The 27,037-nt window shown below is 47.9% G+C and overlaps 2 protein-coding genes across 4 annotated transcripts in view; one reads left to right on the top strand and one right to left on the bottom strand.

Annotated features, from left to right (window-relative positions):
• Nucleotides 1-3,086: 3,086 nt before the first annotated feature.
• On the bottom strand, nucleotides 3,087-3,601 carry LOC129031258 (coiled-coil domain-containing protein 140-like). Its single transcript, XM_054477327.1, is given in 2 exon segments — nucleotides 3,087-3,451; nucleotides 3,484-3,601. Coding segments are annotated over 2 exon segments (483 nt in total).
• Nucleotides 3,602-8,422: 4,821 nt separating this feature from the next.
• PAX3 (paired box 3) overlaps nucleotides 8,423-27,037 on the top strand; it is a 98,936-nt gene continuing 80,321 nt past the window's right edge. The window contains exons 1-4 of one of the 3 annotated variants that reach the window (XM_054477321.2): nucleotides 8,423-8,924; nucleotides 10,241-10,476; nucleotides 11,796-11,922; nucleotides 13,145-13,279. In XM_054477321.2, the coding sequence (XP_054333296.1) occupies nucleotides 8,840-8,924; nucleotides 10,241-10,476; nucleotides 11,796-11,922; nucleotides 13,145-13,279 (583 nt within the window). In that variant the 5' untranslated portion in view covers nucleotides 8,423-8,839. Of the gene's footprint in view, nucleotides 8,925-10,240; nucleotides 10,477-11,792; nucleotides 11,923-13,144; nucleotides 13,280-27,037 lie in introns of all 3 variants that reach the window. The other 2 variants (XM_054477322.2, XM_054477320.2) reach the window with 2 other exon arrangements.

Here is a 27,037-nt window from a genome sequence, read left to right as displayed (position 1 = left end):
ACTTTCAGAGGGAGAATGAATGATTGAATGTGAGAATGCCGGACACCGGAGTGTGCCCAGCTCTGGCACCAAGGAAACAGCAGGGAAGAGGGAGGTGCTCCAGGCGCTGCTAAACCCTGGCGGGTGGTGTTCGTGGGCCACTCCCACAGGCACTCTCGTCTCCTCTAGTGCAGCCCAAGCAGCACAATGAGGCAGGTTCCTTCGCAGGCCACCGGGTGCCCAAGGCTGCGTGCTGGGGCTCAGTAGCACTCGGCAGCGCGCTCGAAGGAAAGGCTCAGTGTACGGTGCGACTTTTTGCTTCCCGGGGAGGCTCCGAAAGGCCCTCGAGCCAAGGGCGCCCGAGGACGTGAGGGTGGGCAGGCCAGTCCTTTAGGGTGGGAATCAGCTGAGGGCCAGACCTCCGACGCCAAGCTTGATCCAGCTTTTATAATTTTTTTTTTAACCAGTAGAATCTCTTGAAGGGACGATGGTCCAGGCTCAAAGCGCAGAAAGGTTAGGACCTACTAGTATAGGGTGGGACTAGGGAGCAAGGTCAGGCCAAGAGGCCAATCCCTGCTTTGCTGAGAGAGGTGGTCGCACAGGACACCCTGCCCCAAGGCGTTTTCTGTTGAAAGCCCAGGATAACCTGCCTTCAGCGGACAAGACTGCTGCGGGGCTGCCCGGAAATAACCTGAGTTTGCACCCACCCCCTCTAATCCCAATCTCCAGTCAACTTTCCCACTTGCGACCCGGAGCCTGCGAACTTTCCCGGTTCTCTATGGCAATAACTGGAGGATCCCTCTCTCTCCCCAAAACTCACTCCTGAGCAGTGTGCTGGTCTTATGGCAACCTGGTCACCTGGGAGGAGTTGGTCGCCCTGACAACTTCTAAGGTCTTCCCCGCCCCATTCCCCCAGAGCAGTTTTTCGGGGCGTCCTGGGACAACAGGAGGTTTTCTGCCTGCCGCTGTCACTTCGCCCCAGGCTCCTTTTTAGAGGGTCCTAGGGAAGAGGAGGACTGAGAACCGCGTGGTCCCCACTGAGCCTGGGGGTGAGCGGACGGAGGAAATGGGCCATGAAGTGTCCGCGCGAGTCCCTGTGCGAGTTTCTGCGTACGAGCGAGTGCCCAAATAGTGAGTGGGGGGTATTTTCCGGCCTGTCAGGGAATCTAGAGCGGTCCTGCTGGCGCGCAGCCAGCCGGTGTTTCAGGAAAGGCCTCCCTGCGCGCCGGGTAAGCAGCCAGCGCCAGGCGAGTCCAGAAAGGTGGAAGTCACGGTGGAAACGCCGGCCACGCGGCTCCGTCTCCAAACGCGCTCTGGGAAGGGATTAGGCGCCCCCTGCGCTTTCACTTTGGGCGTGATTGATGCGAACGGCGTGCTAAGGGCTGCGTAATTAATAAAGATTACGCCGGTTTTGTCGAAACGTTCCTCTTAATTAATGAAGAAGGGGGGCGCCAAGGGTGTTTGATTGGCATTTGGAAAACTCCCTCGGCGGCTCGGGCTCAGTGGTGAAGCGGCCGCTGGGATCCGGGACTAACGGGCAACCGCCCGGCGGAGGCGTTCTTGTTCCGGATCAAGTGTACCCCATCCTGTTCCCCTCGCCCCGAGATCTACCGGGCCTCACTCCCTGGGGCTCAGGGCCCCACTCAACTCTATCTGCATCCACCCCTCCTCGAGTGGGCCTCCTTGCCCTCTGCGGACATTGGCGGGCACCCCCGCCCCCCAGCCCCGCACACTTCCCGCAGAGCCTCCTGATCCTTCCCGGTTCTTACCCCATCTAGGCGGTACCTCCAGGAGCCCAGATCACCGATTCTTGGACTCGGCCAGGGCTTTCGTCGCTGCCCTCTGGGAGGGGGCCGAGGGATGGAAAGAAGCATTTATTCCGTGTCTCTAAGGCCAAAGGGCGCTCAGGGAACGCTGACAACCCTCCCCGCCCTGCGTGATTGTGTGTGTGTGTGTGTGTGTGTACATGTGTGGTTGTTTGTGTCCCTGTGTGGGTCGTATACGTGTGTTTCTGGGAGTGGTGCGTTTTGTTAAAATACTACATTTTCTCGGGCCTTACTGTCCACCTGCTGCAGCCCAGGAAAAAAGAACCTCCTTTCCCTAGCGTTGCCGCAGTGAAACACACTTTCGCTTTAACCGTAGACTCCTCCACCCTGTTCCCGGGTTGGAGGGGGAAGCAAACGCTCCTTGCCCAGCAGGAGCTGGGGGCGGGGAGGTGGGAGAGACCCACTGGCCGCGTGGAGGGCCCGAGAGCCGAAAAGCGGCTTCAAAGGTTTTGGTAACGACTCTTCGGCCTTTATTTATGCCCCTATTAATACAATATCCATCATGTAGATATCGATCTTTATCCTTTAAACTGATACGCTGAGAATCAATTAGCCATGCAGATTACATTTCCTACATACCCAAATGTTAATCTCTTAGGCTCAGAGCCGGTGATAATACATTTTTGCAGCCAGATAGTATTAGATTTCGTTTAGAAAAAAAAGAAGACGAAGAAGAACAGGAAGAAAGGCTCTCTGAGGCTCCTTCCTCTTGGGGCTACTTGTCTTAACTCTTAGCCCGGCTGAGGCTGGAGTGCCCCTCACAGAGTTTTCCGGGGCGAAGAAGAGAGACCGGGAGGATGGTGCGCGCGCAGGGCCACCGTGGGGGAGCCGGGCAGCTTTCTGCAAGAGGGCTCTGGGAGGTTGGCGGGTTAGCGAGGGGTCTGCACTTCTGCTGCGTGCTCCCTCCAGCTAATCAACAGGTCTCGGTGGCCCCTTTCGATGGGTTTGTGTGTCGGAGATGGTCAGTTTTCATCTTTTTGGAATTTGTCCACCTGGTTCTCCAATCTCCAAAGTTCTGGATCAAAATTATTCTCCTGTCCCTCGCTCCCAAACCTACGACTTGTTTAAAGGTTCATCTCCGGAAAAAGAAACTTTATTTAAAAGAGGAAATGGGTGTTTTCTTGGGTGACGGGAGACGAAAAAGTTTAAGGTCTAGGAAGGAACTTAATGCAAGTCATGTGTAGAAATTCAGGAAGCTTAGGCGTCCTGCTTTGGTTGTGGTGATGAGAGTTTCTCCCCTGTTCCCTCCCCCGCGTTTTCCCTCCATTCTTCCCTCTTTTATTATTTTTTAAAATTTCTTTCCTTCTTCCTCTCTTTTCTTCTCTCTCTCTCTTTCTTCTTTTTCTTCTCCTCCGCCTCTTCCCCAATTTTGAAAGAGTGAGTGGTCGGGAGAGGACGTGTCCTAGGGTGGGCAGCCCTCCCGGGGTCTGTGGACTGTGCGCTCTCAGGAGACGCCCGAGTGGAGTTGGATATCTCCGAGAGGCAGGTGCGCGCAGCACTCTTCAAAACGCCTCTCTGCAGTCCCAGGTCCGCGCTCCCCAAGAACTGGCCAGATCGCTCCCGGCTTGGCCCCTGACAACTCTACCTCCTCCACCTGTTGCGTTTACTCCGTTTAGTTGGCTGTGCAGTCTCTGGCCCCAGGTGTGCTTTTTTTTTTTTTTTTTTTTGCTTTTAAAACCCGAGGAACGCGGGGTGCTGGACTCATTAGCAGCCTCTTGCCTCTGGTTCCCGTGATCCCACGGTGGCGAGCTTCCAGGCTCAGCGAGGAGATCTGGGTTTGAACATTCGTCTCCCATGTTTCTCTTTTCTTGCTCCTCGCGTCACCGGCCCCTCTTCTCTGCCGCTGAAATCCATCTCGAGGAGAAATTTACTAAGAGACCCAGGTTGAGAAGCGGCTGAGACTAACTGCGCTGGTTCAGGAGCTGGGACCGCGTGGAGTCAGGAGTCCAGTCCTGATCCGAGCGAAAGAAAGACCTGTTAGTTCCCCCTGCCCAGTACCCTCCTCCGCCAAGAGCAGGACGCACAGCCCCAGCTCTTTGTGTACCGGCTCCCGGAGGCAGGAGTTCCTGGAGTGGTCACTCGCCTACTTTTTTGCTCCAGGAGTCAAGGAAACCAACGGACCCCAAGGTTTCTTTTATTCACTTCCTCCAACTCTGTTCCCGCCCCCACCTCACTCACAGCCTTCACCTGCCTCCTCACAGATCAGATTTTCTGGTTTTTCCGAGGCCTAGGCTGCCCGCCCCCAATACAAGACGGTCCCCCAGCTAAATAAGGCCCTTCAACCCTTACCCCTTTCACACACACCAGATTCTTTCACACACACACATACACACACCCCGAATACACACACTCCCCGAATACACACACCAAAGAGCAGTTACCGAAGAATTTCTCTTCTAAACATCATCGCCACCCCACCATGAACTTTTACCTAATTGAGCAGAACATTTTTTGGAAGATTAGACAGGACTTACTCTTATTTTTTACAAGACACCCTTTTCCCCCCGCCCTGGAGAATCGGGCTGCGGAATCTTGTCTTCGTTGTTTGCCTAAAAATAATTTTCTCAGACCCAAATGAACTAGGAGACCAGCTGCTGTGAGATTTATTCTTCTCTCCCTCCCTCACTGCCTTAAAAAAAAAAAAGTACCTCTCTCTTCTTTCCCTCTTTTCTTTTTCCTTTTCTATTTTCCTTCTCCCTTTCTTTCTTCCCACAAACCATATGTCCTTTATTGTAAACCCGCTCACACGTTCCCTGGGGCTCCCCCAGCTGAAGGAGCAAATCCACTTCGGCTGGCCTATACTGTTTCAATCAGATGTCCACATCCTCATCTAGTCCCTTAATCCGAACTTATCCCGACTGATTTTTCGATGGGGAGAAGAGCGGCGCCAAGGCTTTTGACAAATAACTGCGGGGGGCCTAATGACGGTCACTGAGGCAGCGGCTGCGAAGGACCACGGGTTTAACCCGGGCATTCACCAATCCTGTATCATCACATCCGGACCGGAAGCTCATGATCACGAACCTGGCGTTTTGATGTCCTCCCCGTGAGCCCCCGGAAGCCTTTCTGTGGGATTGAGGGTTTCTCGGCGTTTGCCCAACTTTTACTGCATCGTGAGAGTCACGCCTGGGGCCGGGCGGGTGACCAGGGGCTTCTGTGCTCGACCATGTCAGCCTGCCAGAGCTCGGCCCTTCAGACAGGACGAAAAAGGCCTGGGTGGCAGACGCCTCCCCCGCTCCCCACTAGGTCAGGGACATTATTTTGCATAGATCATAATTTCCTCTTAAGACCTGTGTCTGGCTGAGTATGAAGTCATCCCTCAGAGGCCCTGTGAAGTCTACGGGCCATAAAACCCTTGTGCCAGTGTCCCCAAGTGCGGAGGCTGTGCGCTGAAGGGTGCTTCACAGCCCAGGCCGAAGTCACCCAAGAGCGACTGGGCTGTAGACGCACGCATCCCAAAGGGCTGCGAGGGAGAACCTTCAAGCTAACAAAGGCATGCTCCACCCAGGCTTGGACAGCCAGTCTGCTGTTATTTTCACCTGCAGTGTCTCTGAAACTGGAGACAGAGGCGCAGAGGGGACAACAGAAGCTATCTCTCCTGCCCACTTTTTTTTCTTTTTTTGGTCAAATTATTCAAATATTGTCTTCAAGGCTCCAGTTTCATTTCGAACGTGCACAGAGCGTGAGTGGACGCTACACTCGTTCACAACACCGTTGTGGAGAGTCCCACTGATGCTTTCTGGGTAATTTGTTAGCCTGGGGAAAAGCCACTGCCTCCCAAACCAGGGTTCAAGGATGCACGGCGTGGGTCCTCGCCTTCCAAGCCCCACCGCTGGGTCATCCCTTTACCAATTAGCGCCTGTACCGAGGCCAAATTTGGCACCAGGACTCCTTGGCCCACCGGCTCCGGATAGGGAAGTGGCCCGGATTCCCATCCAGCTGCGGGGTTTGGGGGTGGGGTGGCTTGGGCTCCGGAGAGACTTCAGAAAGAAATAAAGGGGAAGCCCAAGCCTCGGAGATAGAGAAAGAGTGACTGGAATCACCCGGCATTCCTGAGACCTGTTGCGCCCTGTTCTGCGGAGTCCCCGGCTCTGAGCCGGGTTAGGTTTGGCGACGTGCGGGCACCCTAGGCCGGGCAGCCTCAGCCAACTTTGCTGTCCTGGCCATCCCAGGTCGGACTTCGGGGACACAGGCCACAAGAAATTTAGATTCATGAAGTCTTTGGATGTGGCCCAGCTGTCCAGAGCCTAAGGGTGCGCACCCATCCCTCTCTGGGTCTCGGGGGACCTCTGGCCACTGCCCGGTGGAGAAGGGCCGAGCTGATCATCTGGGTACATATGAACCTCAGAGCGCTCCGCAGAAGAGAAAGAGGCCGGAAAGGAGAGAAAATGAGTCGCCTCCTGATTCCGGAGCTTTAGGTCCCCAGCACCCCCACATCCTCGTGACCTCCATTTGTACATGTTTATAGCAAGTGACGGCTAGTTTATGAACCAGCCCCCATGGGCACTTAAGACCCAGCTCAGCCTGCAGTACCTCCGTTCAATGGTCCCGCGGACTCTGCAGTCTACCGGACCGGGAGAAGGAATCTTGCAGCAAGCGCCTCCCTCCAGCATCTGCCAGCTCAAAACTCCCGGCAGGAAAGGGACCGGTGGAAGCTGGGAGGGCTTGGAGACCAAGCCTCCGGCTCAAAAACAAATGAGACTCAGCCCTAGATGTTCTTTAACTGCTCGCGGGGTCCCAGAGTTTATTTTAGCTGAGAGATGAGCCTACATTTGCCTTCTTGAAATTACACTTCGGGTACCTCCTTCATCCAGCGATTACCGCTGACCCCAGAAAGCGCTCTGTCGACTCTGCTCAACCTTTGGGAAGAAGAAAACTTGGAAAAAGCCTAGCTATCGCTGAGAAGTGGCTTAAAACATACGGACACAGGCTTTGGTGGCCCCAACTCCTTAAAAACAAAGTAAGAAAATTATCCCCTTGAAAAATTGAATCATTTTATGTAAAACCAGGTTAAACATGGCACATGCCTCCTTCATGGGTCCAGACATTTTTGGGAGTCTCCTGAGACCTGTCTCCGTGGCTCTGAGGGTCAACCAAGCCTTCTGGCATCAGGCAGGCTGAAATCTTGCGTGTTTTCCCCAATGGTGGGTGGGTTTTTAAAGGGCCAACTTGTGGATTGCTGAGCAGCTATACCCCACACACCCCTACATCTTGCCTTCTGAGTTTGCCTTAATTAGGGAATGGGGAAGTAGGTTTGAGGGCCCGAGTTCACGTCAAAACTGTCAAAGGAGGTGGGGGAGGGGGACAGAGAGAGAGGAGTGGAGAACTCCCTCCAGGGGCAGGAAAAATTCAAAAATCGTAAAAGGAAAAGGGGGAACTTGAAGCCCAGAAGTCATTGTTTCCTTTATTTCAAAGGGAAAAACCTGCCCGATTCTCATCCTTTTGATTGATTAAGGCCCTGAATACCTCGCGGCCCCGGAGTGACAGTCCCTGAATAGACTCGAGCGAATAAAGCGCAGTGCAGAGCGCGGGGCTGGCACTCGGGGGTGTAAAGGAGGCGAGTTCGCTGGCACTTACCAAGTTATAAATAAAAGGCTATGCACAATGGTACCTTCTCTAAGGACAGACAGTCTTTACAACACTCCTGGCGTCATATCCTGCTGGGGACACTTCAGCTCCTAGCCAAGACTTCGTTCCTTTTATTTTTCCAGCAGTTTAGTCTGAATGCCATAATAAATTCCTGAGAACAAACGCTGCACCCGGGCAAAACTTTAACATATAGACACATCTCTGTCGACGCATCGGGGATGTATACGTAGAGATTTAGAACCGCAGCTTGCCAGAGCGGTTTTTACATCAAGAAGAGGAGCCAGGTTTTTTTCTGCACCCTCCCCCATACCCCCAGCCTTCAACTAACGAGTGCTTGGGCCTAGCGACGGCTGCCTGTGCTTCAAACTAGCCCCGCTTGCAGACGGAGAAGACAAAAGAACATCAGCGCACTCTGGACTCCTCCCGGGAGGAACCCCACAGGGAGGACCCCTTAACAAGCCTAGGCCAAGGGGCACTGACCACAGGAAGGAAAGCTAAATATGTCTGGGGCCCCAGATGCCTTCTTATTGGAATTGTGCCACCTCCAGTGGCAGTAAGCCAAGAGAAATGAGAGCGAGACCTACAGGTAGAAAAAATGAGACATATAGAGAGACACAGGAAATAACAAGAGGAATAGACGCTGAGCGACACACACACACAGAGGCACAGAAAGAGACAGAGAGAGAAATAGAAAGTCAAGGAAAGAGAGATCAGAGAAAGACACACACCCACACACACACACACACACACACAGAGTGACAGACAGAGACAGAGAGACAGAGACTTCTCCGCCCTCAGCAACTGCCATCTCCCTGGGGCTGTCTCTCTCAGTTTCCACCGGGCCACCCTTCTCTCCTGGGCAAGGGGCGCAGCGCGGGTCCCCCTCGGGGCCAGCAGAGGCCTCGGCACCACCAGAGATGGGAAGAGAAAGTGGCCGCTGTTGCCCAATCAGCGCGTGTCTCTGCCACCCGGGACGGTCTCCCCGTCGGCCAATCGCAGCTCAGGGCTCCTGACCAAGCTTTGGGTAAAAGAACTAATAAATGCTCCCGAGCCCGGATCCCCGCACTCGGTGTCACCACAGGAGGAGACTCAGGCAGGCCGCGCTCCCTCCTCACCAGGCTCCCCGGCTCGCCGTGGCTCTCTGAGCCCCCTTTTCAGGGACCCCAGTCGCTGGAACATTTGCCCAGACTCGTACCAAACTTTTCCGCCCTGGGCTCGGGATCCTGGACTCCGGGGCCTCCCCGTCCTGCCCCTTCCCGGGTTCCAGCTCCGGCCTCTGGACTAGGAACCGACAGCCCCCCTCCCCGCGTCCCTCCCTCTCTCTCCAGCCGTTTTGGGGAGGGGCTCTCCACTCTCCGGATAGTTCCCGAAGGTCACCCGCGCCGCACTCGCCTTTCCGTTTCGCCTTCACCTGGATATAATTTCCGAGCGAAGCTGCCCCCAGGATGACCACGCTGGCCGGTGCTGTGCCCAGGATGATGCGGCCGGGCCCGGGGCAGAACTACCCGCGCAGCGGGTTCCCGCTGGAAGGTAAGGGAGGGCCTCAGCGCGCCGCCTGGATCCCAGGGCCTGGGACCGGCTGCCTCACCCCATCCCCAGGCTCCGCAGGCTCCTTTGGTGCTTCCAGGAAGCCCATTCCCCGGGCATCCCACACCCCAAGAAGCACCAGTCGGGGGCGAGGACCTACTCGATTTCCTTTCTGCAAATGGAGCGCGCTGCTCTCTGCAAATCCTGGCGGAGCTGGGCGGCCAGGCCTGCAGCGGGCCGGGGCGACTTGCCCCTGTTGTTTTGGAAATGCCGCGGTGGAGAAGGAGGTGAACCGGCTTCTGAGCGGCAGAAGCAACTTCTCCGCAATTTGTCCATTCGAAATTGTCTCGAAATTGTCCCGGCTGCGCCCACACTTGTGAAACATATGTTCGTTCAGGAAGCATTTTTTTTTTTTTTTTTTGCCCTGCAAAGTTGTGGTGGCTAACGCCGCGCCACTGTGATTGGAATTTTTAGAATAATTAAATAAATTAGAATTCTATTTATCTCAAATAGCATCTAGAAGTTTCTATAACTTGCTTAGGAGTCGCCTTTCAGTCCACTTGAAGATTCTGGGAATCCCGGGGAGGCAGGACGCCTTGCAAGCCTGAGCCCTTTTCAATGGTTTTCCAGGTTAGGGCGCCCCAGCAGAGATGCTCATCGCCCCCCCCCCCACTACCCCCTTCACACCCAGCCTAGAGTAGAATGTAACACCCAGAGCAAGAATGGGGGCTAGGGGGCCCAGGAGCAGCCCTGCCGCTGCTGTGGTCTCTGTCCCAAGATGTAACAGGTGACACAGGCACTGCTGCTTGGGCCTCCTTTCTGGACCCTCTTTGACCCTTGGCTGCTGCACTTTTGGCTAGAAACCCCAAGGGCTATCAGCTGGCCCAAATCCCTTAGAAAGGGAGCGATCCCAATTGGACAGGGATCGGTGGGAGCAGAGTTCATCAAGGCCAGCTTCTGGGTGAACTTCTCTTCACCAGGAGGCTGTTTCTAGAGCCAGCTAGACTCTCTACCAGCTGCAGGGTCTCCTAAGTTGCCACTCCTCCCGGGCCCGAAGGGGAAGACGCTTTCTCTGGGGAGAATTATTTTGCCCCACTTGCTGTCTTTACACAAGATTACATGTGCTATATTGCTGAATAATTTGAACAAATGTGATTGAAATGTGGTCTGGGTCTGGTAGTCCGATGTCGAGCAGTTTCAGTGTCGGTGCTGTAAACATGAGGATAGGCCAGAAGACTGCGAAATTACATGCTGCTGTTCTTTGCTTTTTATTTCCCTCCAGTGATTTTCCCTTGCTTCTCTTTTTCACCTTCCCACAGTGTCCACTCCCCTCGGCCAGGGTCGCGTCAACCAGCTCGGCGGCGTTTTTATCAACGGCAGGCCGCTGCCCAACCACATCCGCCACAAGATCGTGGAGATGGCCCATCACGGCATCCGGCCCTGCGTCATCTCGCGCCAATTGCGCGTGTCCCACGGCTGCGTCTCCAAGATCCTGTGCAGGTACCAGGAGACCGGCTCCATACGTCCGGGTGCCATCGGCGGCAGCAAGCCCAAGGTGAGCTGGCGGGCCTTGCCCTCCTGGCTCCCAGACTGTGGTCCCCTGTGTTGGGGAAGAGCGGGCGCGGGGGGCAACGGCTGACATCTGGGGCTCTCTAATGAGTTATTTCTGAGGTCTGTGAAGGTGTGTAAAGGGGTGTGTGTGTGTTTGTGTGCGCGCGCCCTGGAAACTTCTTGATGAACACTTAGGGAAAGCTCTCGCCTTTTTGCAAAGGAAAAATAACATTTGTTTTTTAAAGCTCATAAGCCTTGGAATCCTCATCAAATTATTTTAATGGATAAACACCTAAAGCAGGCAAGGTCTATGTGCCCACCTGTTGCCGATTTCTTCCCTAAGTGTCTTCCCGGCTCCCACCCATGGCACCGTCGTTTCCAAAACGAATGTAAGGAACCTCTTTAGGTTTTATAATGGTTTGTCTCCCAAACCCCGCCCTCAGTCTCCCCCAGTGCAAATTGTTTTCAATGAGTCAAAAACTAGGGTGATCAGTTTTCTTTGCAATAAGCCAATGACTCCATTAAAAAAAATAAGCAGTTTGGTGCTACCCTTAAATTATTTTGGTTCCCTTTTTAAAAAGAAAGAGTCACACCAGCTAGGGCTGAGTGGGAGGGAATTACACAAGGTCTGTCTTTTCTTCTACTTGCCACGGGGCAAAATCAAGAGGGTTATGGTAAACCGAAGACCTCCAAACACCCTCCTCTTCCTTCCCACGTACTGAAACCCTTTCACAGCCTTTCTAAGAATCTTTGGAGCCTTCTTCTTCTTTTTAAAAAATATATATTGGGGGTGGAGAGAAGAGTCAGTCTCTCTTAATTAATATTTGTTATCGACTCGAAGTTTTAAAAACCCAAATACATACCTTTACATTTCAGTCTTCACTTTGGCATAAATATCCCTTTGGAAAAGCACAAGTTGCAGATTTAACTTGATTTTTCATCTCCTTTTTCAAGCATCTCTTTTTTAGTTTCGTTTTCATGTTGGTTCTGTGTAAGCAGTTGCCTTATTTCCAGGGATGAGAAAGCATAATCCCACCCCATCCCCATCAAGATGTTATAATTCTTCTGGATTTATCCCGGTTGTCTGGGGCTTGTCTGGGGGAGGTAGAGGCTTCCCAGGCTGCTCTGGGATGGGATGGAATGTGTTCTTGTCTGCCCCTTTCTAAAATGCCTCGGAGAGTTGAGGTCTTTTTGCTCACAAAGGGGGACCTCCACAGAGGATTCAGGGAGGAGCATCCCGACAGGCCTAGAGGCGGTGGGGCCGCCGCCACCTGGCCCAGGGTACCGGGTACCAACGCCTGCCCGCCTGTTCTCTTAAAGCAGGTGACAACGCCTGACGTGGAGAAGAAAATTGAGGAATACAAAAGAGAGAACCCGGGCATGTTCAGCTGGGAAATCCGAGACAAATTACTCAAGGACGCGGTCTGTGATCGAAACACCGTGCCCTCAGGTACTAGGCCCATTAACGTCTCCCCGAGGCTCGACAGTCAGTCGCTATTACCCCGGCACGTCGACCCAGACGTAATCACCCCAATTATCGATCTCAGCTATTGGGAGGTGGCCTCTCCCGAGGCCCTGAAATATTTACCAACCCGGTGTTCTTGGCACTTTATGGAGGGAGGGGTGAGCTGCTTGTCCTGGGGGCGGAGGATGGCGAGACCACCGCTGAGGACTCCCCAAAAAAGATTTCTGTCGAGGAGGCAGGGCAGGAAACGTGAGGCGGAGGCAGAGCGTTTATTAATATTGATGTTCCCTTTTAAAGAGAAACAAACGTTTTGGTAACCCCAACAGAAGGGAGATGGGGCCCGCGCCGGGAGGGACTTTGCCGTGTGCGCAAAGCCGTGGAGGCTTCCACAACGGCCCCGATTTCTCCCGAGAGTCTCAGGGACTGTCCGGAGCCCCCCGCCACGGCAGCCTGGGGGAGGCGGAGGGAGAAGAGGGGCGAGCACGGGGCCAGCGAGAGGGCGCACGGGAGGGTTTGTTTTTAATTAAAAGGAAACTCCCTTTTCCCTCTGCGAGAAACATATATTTCAGAGCATGGATTTGTTTACCAGACTGGAATCTGGAAAAAATAAGTGGGAGAGAGTGCATTTTCTTTTGATTTTTACAATAGGAAACGATTCTGCAGTTGAAAATTTAAACCCTTTATAGCCTTAAAAAAAAGGGGGGGGGGAAGAAAAGAAAAAAACAAACTTGATTTACAGGGAGGTTGGGGGGGAGCGCGGACAAGTCAGCTTTGGTTCTTCCTCCCTTAAGGCGAACCGCAGGATCCATGCATTCAGGTGGGGAGGAAGGAGGGTACCCGGTGGGCTGGTGGGAGAATTCTCTTAGGTTGGAGACCTAGAGCCCGGTCTTCTGAGTCCAAGAAGGGAAATGCTTCCTGCCCAGAATCGAGGGCCAAAGATGGCATCCGGCCCTAACTGGAGGCACGGTTTTCCCAGGTTCCGTCTTTCAGTACCGAGATACAGATAATAGGGAGAGAGGTTTGAGTGGCAGGATGAGCGGGCTGGAGAAGGATGAGGATGTCCAGAGATGCAGAAGGAGACACCCGAGCAGTGCGGGGCAGAGGCTCTAGGGCCCTGGTTTTATTGGGGGGGGGGGGTCCTTCCCGCACAGCCCCGCTTGTCTCAACCATGTGAACTCCCTTGCTTCCTTCCTCCTCCCGCCCCCAGTGAGTTCCATCAGCCGCATCCTGAGGAGTAAATTCGGGAAAGGTGAAGAGGAGGAGGCCGACTTGGAGAGGAAGGAGGCAGAGGAAAGCGAGAAGAAGGCCAAACACAGCATCGACGGCATCCTGAGCGAGCGAGGTAAGCGGTGGCGCCTTGGGCGGCGCACTTGCTGGGGGACTTGGAGGGCATCGGCTCCCTGACATTGGTGATCTGACGGCAGCCAAGCCCAGCTCGGATCAAGGTCGCTTCATGCGCGGTGTCTCTGCGCCTGAGTAACGTCATGGAAGTGAAAGACCAGAGGGACACTAGGAATTAAAATAAACATTTCTATTCTGCTTAGTTTTTCTGTTTTGTAAATCTTTCTTTCTTACCACTTTCAGTCCCTGGGATTCTAGAACTGTGAATTGTGCTCTATTGTAGGGGGCAGGGGAAGCGGTCACTCTCTTGCCATTAAATGTATGAGACTGGGCATCTCTGAGCAATTGTAGGGCCGGGGATAGAGGGTACTTGAATCTTCAGAAGTTGAAGTAGCTTTTATGCCCTCAGGAAAGGCCCTGGTCTCCGGAGTTTCCCCGCATTAAAGGAGAGAGAGAGAGAGAGAGAACTCTTTTGGGCAACCGCCCTCCAAAATTGCCCCCACATCGGCTGCCTTAAAATGTGTGTGTGTGTTGACTGGTTTGATTTGTTTGAAATTGATTTTCAAATGTGAGGGGTTTTAACCTGTGTGTGCCTGGGAATTGAAAGGAACCCAAGCTCTGGGTTACAAATTGAAGGGATCTGGGTTCTTAGAGTGCTGGCACCCACTGTCTTCTAGGGGTACAGATCCCCATTCCTTTTCGGCTGTGCGCTGTCAGCACTAAGAAAAAAAATCTCCCCCATGGGAGACAGAAGTGCAGCTTGCTTCCCCTTCACCTGCCGCAAGTCATCCTCAAACTTCAAGGGTAAAAACGCAAAAAGAAAGACAAGGAAAATAAATGCTGAACCAGGAAAGGATCGTTGCAGCGGGAGACGGTAGGGGGAGGGGAGGATTGTGTCTCAGTGGCTTTGGCCTTGGGGGTGATTGCCCCTCTTCAAATGCACAGTTGGTCAAGAGTGGCCAGCGGCCCCACTCTCGCCTGAAGTTTCCTCACCTGGGACTCGGAGTTCATTGGGCAAAGTTAGTTTTGGAGTTGCCAGAGGGACAGACGGCTTTCCAGGTGGGCTCACAGCCGTTGCCGACTGTGACTAGCTGGGTCCGAGCCCTTACCAGAGTGACATCCAAGTGGGACTTCTTTTATCTTCGTTGCCCAACTCCGTGGCAGCCAGTGGCTCTTCTGAGCAGCTGCTTTACAAAGCAATGCAAAATCTGCACACAACGTGGAAGGAACATTTAGATTTGGAAGTTACAGATCCAAATGGCTGATTTGAGGGAAAAACAAGTGTAGATACTCTGATGCACACAAGAAATCAAAGACATGTCAAACCACAGCAGGTTGGGCAGGGAGATGCTTCCTTTGCTTTATGACAGAGGCCTCCTATGGACTCAGCCTAAATCCTCTTTTTGGAGAGGTGCATTTTTCTGCCCTGGTCTCTGAGAAGACACCTTGGCTTTTATCCCAGGCCTAGCTGCAGCATAGAGGTGCTGAGAAGGGAGGAAGTCAGGGAGTCAGACAACCCCAAACCAAATGTGTTCCTGTGGGCAGTGGGGAGAAGAGCCCAGAGCAGTCACAGAGGCTGGGGACTCACGGCTTTGCTACTTGTTGCTGGAGGCACCGGCGCGGCAGACTGGCTGCTCTCTCGCAGTACAGGCGACTGAGGCCCAGGAGACAAAACGTCCCAAATGAGCTGGTCAAACATTTGTACAACTTTTCCAGCTTTTACAAAGAAGGCCTTCTCTACACAATCTACACTTGGAGATGAACTTGGGAGACAAAGCCTGGAGAGTCCATTGAAACTCACACTTTAGCTCAGCCCAGACAAAGCTCCAGCTCGGAGCAGCTTGATGTGAACAAAGGAAGGCAACCTTTTTATAATTCAAGGAGAAAAGAAGAGAAAACAGCACCACAAAAGGCTGAGAATAGACATTATGGGCTTGCAATGAGGGATGAATTATTCAATGAGCCCCCATAGCTGCTACGCCAGGAAGTTTTATGGACTCTCCAGCGTGGAAAAAGTGGCCATTTCACCTACAAAATGTTTCTAGTCTTTTGGGCTGTCTAGCTGGGCCGGCTGCTATTCAAGGGCAATTGCTACCATTTTTAAAATCAGAGTATTCTCCCCAGTGGGGGCTGTGCTGTTGGAAACACACACACAGACACACACACACACACAGACACACACACACACACACAGACACACACAGACACACACACACACACACACACACACACACACACACACAGACACACACACACACACCTTGGAGGCTGCAGCCTGATTTAATTTGGGGTTGTCAAGGAAGATGCAGTGTCTGTCTCTTCAGCACCTCTAGCTCCTTTTCAGATGAGCCTTGGAGGGCAAGAGGGGCCCAGAGAAAGGACAGAGTGAGGTGCAGTTTGAAGTCTAGAAACTTCAAAAACTGCTTTCTGTTGTTTGGGCATAAAAAATCCCAGGCTGCCCGCTTGTAAAATAGAATGAATGTTGATAAAGCGCTCTTAGCGCCCTGGCAGAGGGGGAGGAGAAAGCTGAGGGAGGAGGGACTTTGGGGTCCCTTGACCAGTGTGGTGTATTCTTGCCCGTTTCCAGTTAGTGGGTCTGGTGGGTGCTGCTGAGCCTGGCTTTTCAGGGGACATCTTTGGCCTGAGGTCTGCTTGGCAGACACTAGGACAAAAGGGTTGAGCCACCTTGAATGAGGTCAGAATCACCTCATTCTTCTCTCCAGTGTCTTTCTCCCAGATGGTCCTCTTAACTTTCCCAACTTTCGCTTTTCCCTCGCTCAACTCAAGAGCTGAGCCGCTTGTGGAGCTCGTGCGCTCAGGCCCGCGCTCCCTAACCGGCGCGCACTAAGCATGATGCACCCTTGCTGGATCCATCCTTCCAGCTCCATAGCCCAGGAGAAAGGAGAGGGCTGGGCGGTTCACGAACACGAACCCCGCCCGCTATCCCCAATCCCCCTAGCCCCTGGCCCGCGCTGAGACTGGAGCAGAGGCAGCCGGGGTAGCCAAGTCCTGGCCGAGGCATCCGGGGCTGTGGGCACGGCCCTGCGCAGCGGCCGCTCAATGGGCGCCTCTGTTCCTCCCCCGGCTGCCTAGCGGGCCCGCGGGCGCCGCCACAATGGGCTGGGCCCCCACTCCTGCGCTCTGCGCCAAAGCGCCGCGCCGCGCCGCCCCCTCCCTTACTCTCTGGCCGGCTCGAAGCTTAGCTCGCCAGGCTGCAGCCGACTCAATTGCCTCCTTTATGTCCTTCTCACTTTCATCTAGACACAGCCCGCCTCCCCCCTTCTTCTCCTCTTTTTTTTCCCTCCCTTGCCTGAGGCTCACATTAGTGAAATTTCTGCAACCTCCCCCCATTTTTTTCTTATTTTAAAGAAAGCCCTTAACACAAAAGCGGTGACTAATCAATAGAAACTGCCCCTTCATCATCTCCTCTTCCTCCTCCACCCCTCCTTCTCCCCCTCCAGCAGGGTGACGCTTTTCCTGTTTGTGAGTTTTGGGAAACATTTTTGCTTTGTGCAGTAATGGAATTAGAGGACAGTTGAGGACTGTAAATGGACACGCGACTGCAAGACTCTCGCTTAAATATTTAGATGCAACGTTACAATTACTGACTTGTTGTAGCAGCTTTGGAGTGGCAGCTCCGGAGTGCAGGGGGAGAGAGGCCAGATTGCCAAACTGATGTTTTGATTGGGGACTGGCGATACACTCTCATAAGACTGTCCTCCCTTTTAAAATCACAAGTGAGCGTGGGAGGTTTGCAACAATTTAAAAGATCCCGCTAAGAGATCTCAAGCATAGGTCGGTTGGGGGCTTATATTCCTTTCCTGTCTGTTCCCTCCTATTTGACGTTTACAAAAAAGAGTGCTTTCTTAAAAAATCGGTGAAAGTAAAAGTGACGAAAGCTTTGCTCAAGTTTCCGTTTTATTTGTAAGCTTGTCAGCTTTTGTAAAGTTAACGAAGACGACTTCAGCTTTTTTGGGGGGAGGTAGGAGAAGATTAATCAGTTTAAAACGCAGAAAAGCGTTAAAGGTATTTGGAGTATTTTATTTCCAGTGAAATCATGAAAAGAGCACTCTTACATTAAGGGACTGCTGAAATCAAGGAAAACGAAGGGCCCTTTCTTTCCCGGTTAGTGAGCAGGAAGGGCCATTTTGGTCCAAGGTTGGGAGGAGGGGAAGGCGGGGGACGAACTTTCCCATAGATTAAAATCATTGGGTATAGGATCATAGGTTTATGGCATCGGATCCTTTATTCAAGTGGACAGACCAGCCCACTTTCCAAGTCCATTTGTTAGGATCACGAATTTGACCTCAACGTCGTCTCGATTCTTTAGAGAAAACTTCATATTTTCTGAAGTCCTTGCAAAACTCAGCAAAGAAATATCATCCATTTAAAAAATGTTGGAAGTATCAGAACTTGAATTCTATTAGAACACCACGCATATTCGATTTGTTAATGTCGCGGTAACAATTTTCCTGCTGGAACGATTTGAAAGGAAACACCAGAGTTCAGCTGCTGGTTTTTTCTTTTTCGCTTGTTTGGTTTGGTTGACTGCTGTGTGCTTACCTTCTAGAGCTTTATTGAAAACATGCAGATTTTCTAATTAATGCTTGAAATCGTATGTTTATTTTGGGGTTTGATTTGATTGTTGATAGCACCGGAACCAGGACGTAGGGGCTTCTACTGAGTAATAATTACTGAAGGGTCATTTAAAAGTCCCCAGGGCTGAGCAATAAAACCCACCCGGGCGGTGAGGCGGAACCAGTCAGCGCGCGGCGGTTCAGGAGAGTGGAATATACAGAAATCGATCACGTGAATAGGAGTGTGGCCGCTAAATCCGAATGGCTTCAGCATCCATGAATGCATATATTTTGAGAACAACAACAAAAAATTCTTCCCATGAGACTAAATGTTTAAGTTGTACATAAGTAGATGGCCAATGAAAATGAAAAGCTGCAACAGTAACAACAAACAAACGGTGAGAAATGAGAGTTTGGCTTGGGCTGGAACAGAAAATGTTTTACGTTCGATTGGATTCTGTATGACAGGTAACTTATCTATGAGGGTAAATAAAGATTAAAGAACCATTTAGAATGTACATATATAACTAACAAGACACTAAAAGGCAATTAAGCAGTCAGTTTAATGTCTTATCTCACTGGCTGCTCTGGGGTTGTTTTACAAGTAGGAATTAAAATCTGAAAAGGAAGTTTTCAGCAGCTCTGGCCAAATATTGATTAAGTAGCTGTTTGTTGATACCATTGTTACGCATTAAAAGGCCGGGAGCGCGGCCCCTCAGTGGTCATCTTCCATTGTGAGGGGTTCTTAACCACAGAGATCAAAGCGGGATCATTTCAATTTATCTGTCCTGGAAAATCCTTCTTTTCCTCAGAAATCTCTAAGGAGGAATTGACCAAATTCTCTTTAAGATATAGGAACTGAAACCAGTTACATGTTGTAGTTTGTAGAGAAGACTCATGGGGTGTTTTTAATTATCCTATCGTTATTTCTTACTTAGAACTGAGGCTATGACGGTGAATTTATCATCAAATAGATTCTCATTTTTGGGGGGGGGTGGTGGCAGAAAGCATGGCAGCTACTATCTGCCTGTTGCTAAATTTCTAAATACAAAAGTTTCCCTAAAATTGTCTTCCAAGCTGGAATTATTTAATGAAAACATAGTAGATTTTTATGTAAAAGTAGGTGGGGAATAATTAAATACACAGGAATCTCAGAGTTATATTGACTACATCTCTCTACACGTGTTTCCATAATTTCTGTGTTTATAGATGGTTAGATGATTCTCATGTATATTTCTAATCCTCTATAATTTAGGAATAGATATGTGTTTATGTGTATGTGTGTGCATTGTTAGAGTTTATTTATTACACTAAGAATTATGCTGGCACTAAATTATATTTAGTTGCACAAAATGAAGATATGTTTGTCCTATGGATTGCACTTTCTAAAGTCATCAGAAACTGAGGTAACAGCACAGCCTCCCAGTTGTTGAATGTCGGGAGAAATATTTCGTTGAATCATTTTATGACTCTTTTAAACTGTTGATTTTGAGATGAACTTTTCGACTTTTGTTTGTTTGTTTAAGAACTCAATATATTTGCATAGGTTTTTCTTTTATTATGAGAGCAAAAATCCTGCAAAGGGATCTTCTGGAAATACCATCTCTGTGCTTAATTTGCAAATTCCAACAAATCGCACTAACTGAGGTTGTAAAACTCATGCCAGATTTAGGCTTTGGATATGTAACTGTGCATCATGGATCTGCCTGTGTGTGAGGTTTTCAAATCTCTTTCTTCGTGCTCTTTTCAGTACTAAAAAGTTGTGCATGAGGCGTTATTGTTTTATTTTTTACTCTTGTTCACTCTTGAGCAAGATGAATCTTGACATACAGAGCAGAATTTTGGTGGGTATTATCTAATATTTTCTATTATAATCCTCCTATTAATTAATAATCCATCTGTGCTCAAATGCTCTCTGATGTAAAATATTTACTACCAAACATTGCAGTGTAGAACAACTGCCTGAAATAGATTAAGCTAGAAGTTAAAGTTAGCTCAGATTTGTTATGGTTCCCATGTCCTGGGTCCAGATATAGCATTAGATAGTTCTTTGTCATATATTTCAAATGTATACTTCGTATACATACAGAGTTCAAGTAACTTTTCTTCCTTGGATATTAGGCCGTGTATTCACACACTGCCCCAGGGACAGCAGCTTCCAGCTCCAAGTTGGGCCTGATCTTAGTACCAACTCAAAATTGCTGACCCAAGAACTGGCTGCCTTTAGTTGGGGAATTGTGAAAAGGAATTTCAGATATTTCTGAAGAAAATTCAGGTATTGCCATCTTTCTGGAAGATAAACACCAAAGCAGCAATAGGTATTATACTTCTATAATAGGTGAATAAAAGGTGTTATAAATTCTTACCTTCAATACCTATTTTCTTTCTTTCCTTCCTAATAAAGGTTATTGAAAAGACTAATACCCTAATGGCCATCCTCTGCCCTATTGGGAAAGATATTTTTGTCCCATTCACACCAGTCTTTGGTAGAGCAAGACACAACTCAGCTTTTAGCTCTACCCTACAGTGTTGGGAAATACTGAGCTCCAATAGCATTGTGAGCTTTTGCTGGAAGCAGAACACCTCTCCTTTAGGAAGGCTTTCTTCAAATTATCTAAGCTGAGATTATGCTCCAAAATGAACAGAATATGTATATTTCCAAGTTTTAGTTGGAATATGCACAGTTATCAAAATGCCTATTTAACATCATAAAACATCAATTCACGAGAGAAGAATTAGAAAGTTCACCATTGTCAAAGGGAGGTATGAAAATCATGAAATATAGTTATTGAGGACAGTTGAGGAATAATAGGTGTTATAAATTCTTATCTTCTTCTTTTCCTTCTTTCCTTCCTGATAAATCCTTTTAAAAACCACCAACAGGTAATTTCTGTTGTTAAAGTGGCCACTTGTCTTTGAAAATGAAATTGTATTGAATAAAAGGCAACAGTGTTAAGAATTTGATTTGATGAACATTTCTTCTAGGGGAAAGGAAAATCTTGAGAAAGCATTTTGCCTTGCACATTGCATACAGCAAAATTCGTACCATTTTACATTTTGCTGCAGGATTTTAAGTGAAACAAAACAAAACAAAACACCTCCACTTTGTGGTAAAGTAAGTTGATCGAAGTAGTCTGAGTTTTTACGTCCACCTCTTACTGAGGTGATTGATAAATTACCTTCCCTAGCAAAACAGATTAGAACTCAAGATAGGCAACTATTAAACTAGCTGTATGTTTGGCTCCTTAAACTCATTCACTAATTCCTCGACTATACTTTCTTATGTACTTTTATTTGGCCATATTTACTGTATCTGTAATGGTATGTGAATATCAACTGAATTCTAGAAGCCAGTTCCCCACATGTCTTGGACCTAATCCAACATATTCTGTTTAAAAATAGCTGATCAAGCCGCCAGGCGCGGTGGCTCACGCCTGTAATCTCAGCACTTTGGGAGGCCGAGGGAGGTGGATCACCTGAAGTTAGGAGTTTGAGACCAGCCTGGCCAACATGATGAAACCTCGTCTCTACTAAAAATATAAAAATTAGCCAGGTGTGATGGCACATGTCTGTAACCCCAGCTACTTGGGAGGCTGAGGCAGGAGAATTGCTCAAACCTGGGAGATGGAGGTTGCAGTGAGCTGAGATCATGCTACTGCACTTCAGCCTGGACGACAGAGCAAGACTCCGTTTCAGGAAAAAAAAATAGCTGATCAAAATGCTTTGTGACAGGGATGGGAGACTTTTCTTGGTTGACCAACATAGGATTGAGGGAGAGAAAGTACCACTGATTTTCAGCATTTAAAAATTTACAGGATCATATGGATAATTCAAGTAGTATAGTTTTATCAGACTTAAATGTAGATTTTCAAAATTTTTATAATTGAAAAGTAGGCATATTTATGGAAACAACTGTAGAATTAAATGTATTTGGTCTTGTGTTAATGGTTGGAAATAAGTAAGTTAGGGTAGAATATTAAGAAAGGAAAGTTAATTGCTGTGAAATTTGTATTGCAACATGGAATTATTGTGTACTCTCATAGTAAATGCTGATATGGTCACACACACATTTGCATTTTTAATAGAAAGTCTACATTTGTATTTTGAGATGTTTACAGGCACACAGATATGCTAAATGTACATATATACAGAAAATGAAAGTGACTTTTAAACATATCCCTCTTTGCCCTCTACCCTTTTAGTGGCAAACTCTAGTGTAGGCATAACTTACCCAGTTCACAGGCTCTTGGTTCTTACCCAGTTCATTGGCCCTTGCCTTTGAGTACTAACTTCCTAGTTTCCTTCATACTACCTCTTTCTTTCAAAAGCATTTTATTTTTAAATGATTATAGATTCATAGAATCTGTCTTCAAACATATATTTAAATTCTTCCAATATTCAAATGTAATATGATGATTAAGAAAATCTTGGCCAAAGCATGTGTGCATGTGTGTGCCTCAATCATCATGGTTGAGCTTAACCTGAACTAAAGAAAATTAGTTGGTTCAATTCATTTTATTATAAGAAAAGCAATAGGTTTCTTCTTTATGAATCCCCACTTGACCAGTTCCCCAATTGAGGTTCACTAAAGCAATTGAATATTTTTTGTCTTGTTTGATTTAAACACACTCCAAAGCTTTTCAGATCTTTCTTGCCTTATAAAAACACAGTACCCAAGGTGAAAGTGGTCTGTTCTTGCATCACCAATTTTGCTCTAAAATTGAGACCAAGCACATTTTAGTTGTGACCTTTTGAACTTCAGTTTTGACATCTCTAAGACAGGGAACTGCATACCAGCTTTCCAGGATTCTGTGAGAATGAAATGGGAAGGTGCGTATTATGTGCAAATTACACCTAGCAGCAAAACTCAGAAGTCTTGGTCAGGGGAAAAAATCTCTGAACACGCAGAAAGTGACCAGCCTACAAACTAGCAGATGGGCTCTGCCCAAGGGCAGATAAAGCCTAATTCAGGGCTTAGAAGCAACAATGCAGACCAAACACACACACACACACACACACACACACACACACACCCCTCACACCACTAAGTCCGCTTTCACCAAGTCAAAAAATTGAGTTTGTGAGCAACTAATTAAAGTAAAAAAACTCGACTTAATGGGTATAAAAAATAAAATTCTAAAACCATTAGCTGAGATGTCAAAACATGCTTCTTAATTACTTTTCCTTCCAGCTTAAAAGGTTACTTTTCTCTTTTAGATTAACTTGGCTTTTTTTGAAACTCCAACTCAAACTTTTCTTTGTATTTGGCACAAGTTTTTTCAGCAGATCAGGAATTGACAAATACGTTGCTTTTTGAAAATGAGTCTCATACATTCATTCTTATTCCTAAAATGCTGTTACAGTCTTTCATTTTGGGGAATTGTTTTTGCACAGTTTCTCATTATATCCCCTCTTCAGCCTGCTTCATTGTTCTTAAAGGTCTTTATAGCTCTGCACACGAGGTTGTGTGCATTCTTTTTTCTTTGTGCATGATTCTTCTTAATTCCCTCTCCTTTAAAACTGGAGCTAAGAAGTTTTAAGGACACCTTCCAAAGTAGCATTCTTCAAGCTGAAGGATACATTTTAATGACCTTTCTGTTCCATTTTCCTCCATTACATCCCAAAAGGTTGGGGGCTCCTGTGTTATTGGGGTGCAGTGTGAGAATGAAAAAGAAAATAGCCTGGCTAGTAAGGCTCCTAGGAGCTGGAGAGCTCCTGCCCCCATGTTTCTCCCTCTGGTGCAGCTTGGCAGTGCACCCACTGGCTGCAAGGAAGGTTGTTTTCCTATCCCCGCATGCACTGGTCTGACCTGTCTCCAAAATAGGTCAGGCTGGGGCACAGCCAGTTTATGCAGCTGTTGCGGCTTAGGCTTCGCAGCAGGCAACCGAAGCTCCTTGGCCAGCCGGGCCCCCAGTGAACTGATAAAAATTCGCTGGCGAGCCATGGGGCCTTCCTTCTGGACAGTCCTGGCCCCCTGAAGGCTTTTAGATGCAAGGAGACTCCTGGATTATGGGGGCCAACTCTCAGCCTCCAAAGGGAAATGTTCTTTTATTCTGAGGATTGCACTCTTGTTGACCCAAACACTCAAGTGAAATATATACTTTGTCAGATTAAAAAAAAATTATGGTATTTATATTTGACTGGGTAAAACATTCACTTTGCACAAAATTCAAAAGATATAAATGGATGTACGGTGACTAGTTTCCCTCCCACCTCTGTCTGCTAGTGGGCAGTATCTTGTCTATTTTTCCAGACACTGTATGCCAACCAAGCAATTACATTTCTCTCTCTTTTTAAAAATACTATCTTCCCCCTTTGGCAGAAATGGTAGCCTACCTACAGTATAAACTTTTCTGCACCTTGATTTTTTTTTCCACTTTAGAATACATCTCAGGAATTATTCTGCATAATGTCTTGTTTGTATAGCTGCATAGTACTCCATCATATTGGCAAAGGATGACTTATTTAACAACATGTAGATTGTTTTCAATCTGACAGCACCATTTGGCACATGTGTGAGTTTATTTGTAAAATAATTCCTCCCTGGTAAGGACAAAAGGAATGACATTTGTAATTCTGGTAGCTTTGGTGGAATTTAGCTTCTGCATTGAGAACAAATGGTGGGGAAGTTCTTAGAAAGCATGGTGCAGGAGTGTGTTTGCCTTTGGGCACTGGCACAAGAAAAATGATACGTTTTCTCCTATCACTATATCTGAGTAGGAACATAGGTTTCAAAATAACTGCTTAGAGTTGTTCTGCTAACAATGACTACCTTCTGGACATTCCTCCAATATTCTATTGTTTCTTCAAACGGAACATTCTCTAAATACAAGGAAAACTTTTTTCTTTGACTTATTGGTTCCTTTTTAAAAATTCTACTTTTTCCCTAATTACTATTTAAGTTTGGAAGCATCAAAAGTAGTCTCTTTATGTTAAGCATTCTTATTTTTCTTTGTAAGCCAGAAAAATTGTGGGTAGTTTTATAACAACTTAGAGGCAACTTATTATAATTATTTACTTACAAAAGAAAAATTGTCTCCAAGGTCACCAAATTAAGTTTGAACTAGTAAGAGAGTGGTTTATGAATAAGAAAATATGGTCTTGTATTTATTTTTCAGAAGTGCTGCTGGATGCTCTAGGGGTTTCTTGAGTTTGGGAATGGCTGACTTTTAATCTGTAAATTTTTAGAGAGTATGTATCCATGCCCATCTCTGCACAAAAGACTTTTTATGTTTTTTTTCAAAAACCTTGCTTCCCCCAAATCATTTCAGTCTATTTTCCCTTAAATCTGATGCTATGGAATTCAGTTGTTGCCCTGCTGAATACCTGGTCTACCTAAGCTAGACGTTTCAGTCTGTGAAATGAGCCAGAAAGGACTCTGCTCCAAGTATATGAGAAAAACAACCCCCTCAAAACCCTCCCAAGAAAACTGGAGCTATGAATGCCAACGAATATTATAGAGCAAATGTTTCAAGTCATTTCTTCTTAGGAATGGGCCTTTCAGAAACAGGAGAACAAGTTAGGGGCGAAGGATTTATTTCTGGAAATCAAAATCTTGATTTGGTTTTAAAAAAATAACCAAAAACCAAAAACACGTATTCTTTCTTGACTGTTCTTGCGGCCAGGCCCAGAATGTGCAGGACGTAGTGTGCTAGTAAGGCAGGAGGATGCATTTTCTTAATTCTAGAACTTTTGTTTGTGCTTAGATGGAAGACGGCTAGCAAGGTGCCCTCAATTCCCTTCTTGCTTTCTCTCTGACTTGCCTATGGAAATCTAAAGGGGTCAGTTAGGGGATGGAAACAGGCCTGCATTAAGAGTGTCTACAAAGAGCTAAGAAAAATCAAAAGCAGCTTTTTAAAAATTCCCTGCTCTGCATAATTTGGGTTGAATCAGGCTCATAGTTTGTGGCATCTGATTACTACCTGTAAAAGTATGCAGCTCTCCACACAGGAAGGAAAGTCTACAGAGGATTAATATCAACATGGAAAATTTTCATTTGCTCGTCAAGTTTCTCTGATGTTCTCAACAAACATTTGGACCATATAAAATAATTTGCTTCTAGGCCCATAGTGGCCAAGCTTTAGGTTACTGACAGATCATCGCACTGCTTTTATCCATACAGGTGAAGAGAAGTGGCAGGCAGAGCCATCCTCCAGGGAACTTAAACCTCCAGGCTTAATGTCAGAGAGCAGGTGTTTTGTGGTGAGAGCAGCCCCTTTGCTTCTGATTTATAAACTTGCAAGTTTTTAAAAATAGGAAGTGGAACATAAATTCATCTGGGGAAAATGTTCAATTTTCCATTTCGCGATTCCCAAGTAGATGGGATCTGGAATTGTTGGTTACATTTTGGGAAGTTCTGGGTTGTCTAAAACACCCTCTGAGACCATTTCTAAAGAACGCTGAAAGTCCATTTCAAGTTGAGCAAATAAACAGTGGTTTCCTTACGGTGCCCCCGGTGGACTAGCAGTATGCCAGAGCAGAATATAATTTGGGAATTGATCCAGTGTGGAAACTTTCCAGGTGGTAGATGTGCTTGGCTTTTATGCAGACAGGGCACATCTGGGGCACGTGTGTACATGACACACATTTATCAGAGGGCAACAGAAAGGCAACTTTTACAGGTTCTTACTAGAAGCCAGTGTCTGTTTGTGGTCACTGGCCCGGCCAAGTTCTAAATACTTGCTGAATTTTTGTCTGAGAGCAGAAGTCGAATGGAAGACTGGGGATTTAACATCATGTCAGAAACTACAAAGAGCCAGGCTTAAGAGCGCAGGGGTTAGAGGAATGCCTGGGTACTGGGCGAGTCCCCATTATACAGGCAATTCGCTCCAAGTAGGAGGCCAGGATGGAAACTCAAGGTCTGTTCTACTTTGGATTCAGTTTCTGGGCTTCTCAGTAAACTTTTGGGCCTTGGCTCCTCTGGGTCTTCTCCTTGTCTACGGAAAGTATCAGCTGGTCTTTCTTGGGGCATTCCTGAACATAAAACCAATGGAAAAGTGGGATGACCATCTCATCTTGCTTTTGTAAGAGGCTCAATGAGTTGTCAGTAAAAAGTAGGGACATACAACTCTTGTGGAGGTCAAAGCAAGTACTCACTCATTTCCTGGCATACCTTTGTCTTATATTATTTGTCCTTTTTAGGAAAATTGAAACAAAGCCATTGCACAGGACTCTTTCTTTCT

The sequence above is a fragment of the Pongo pygmaeus genome, chromosome 11 (genome assembly GCF_028885625.2).
Source record: "Pongo pygmaeus isolate AG05252 chromosome 11, NHGRI_mPonPyg2-v2.0_pri, whole genome shotgun sequence".
Classification (NCBI taxonomy): Eukaryota; Metazoa; Chordata; class Mammalia; order Primates; family Hominidae; genus Pongo; species Pongo pygmaeus.
Note: the sequence above shows the minus strand (reverse complement) of the source record. Positions and strands in the feature narration are given on the sequence as shown.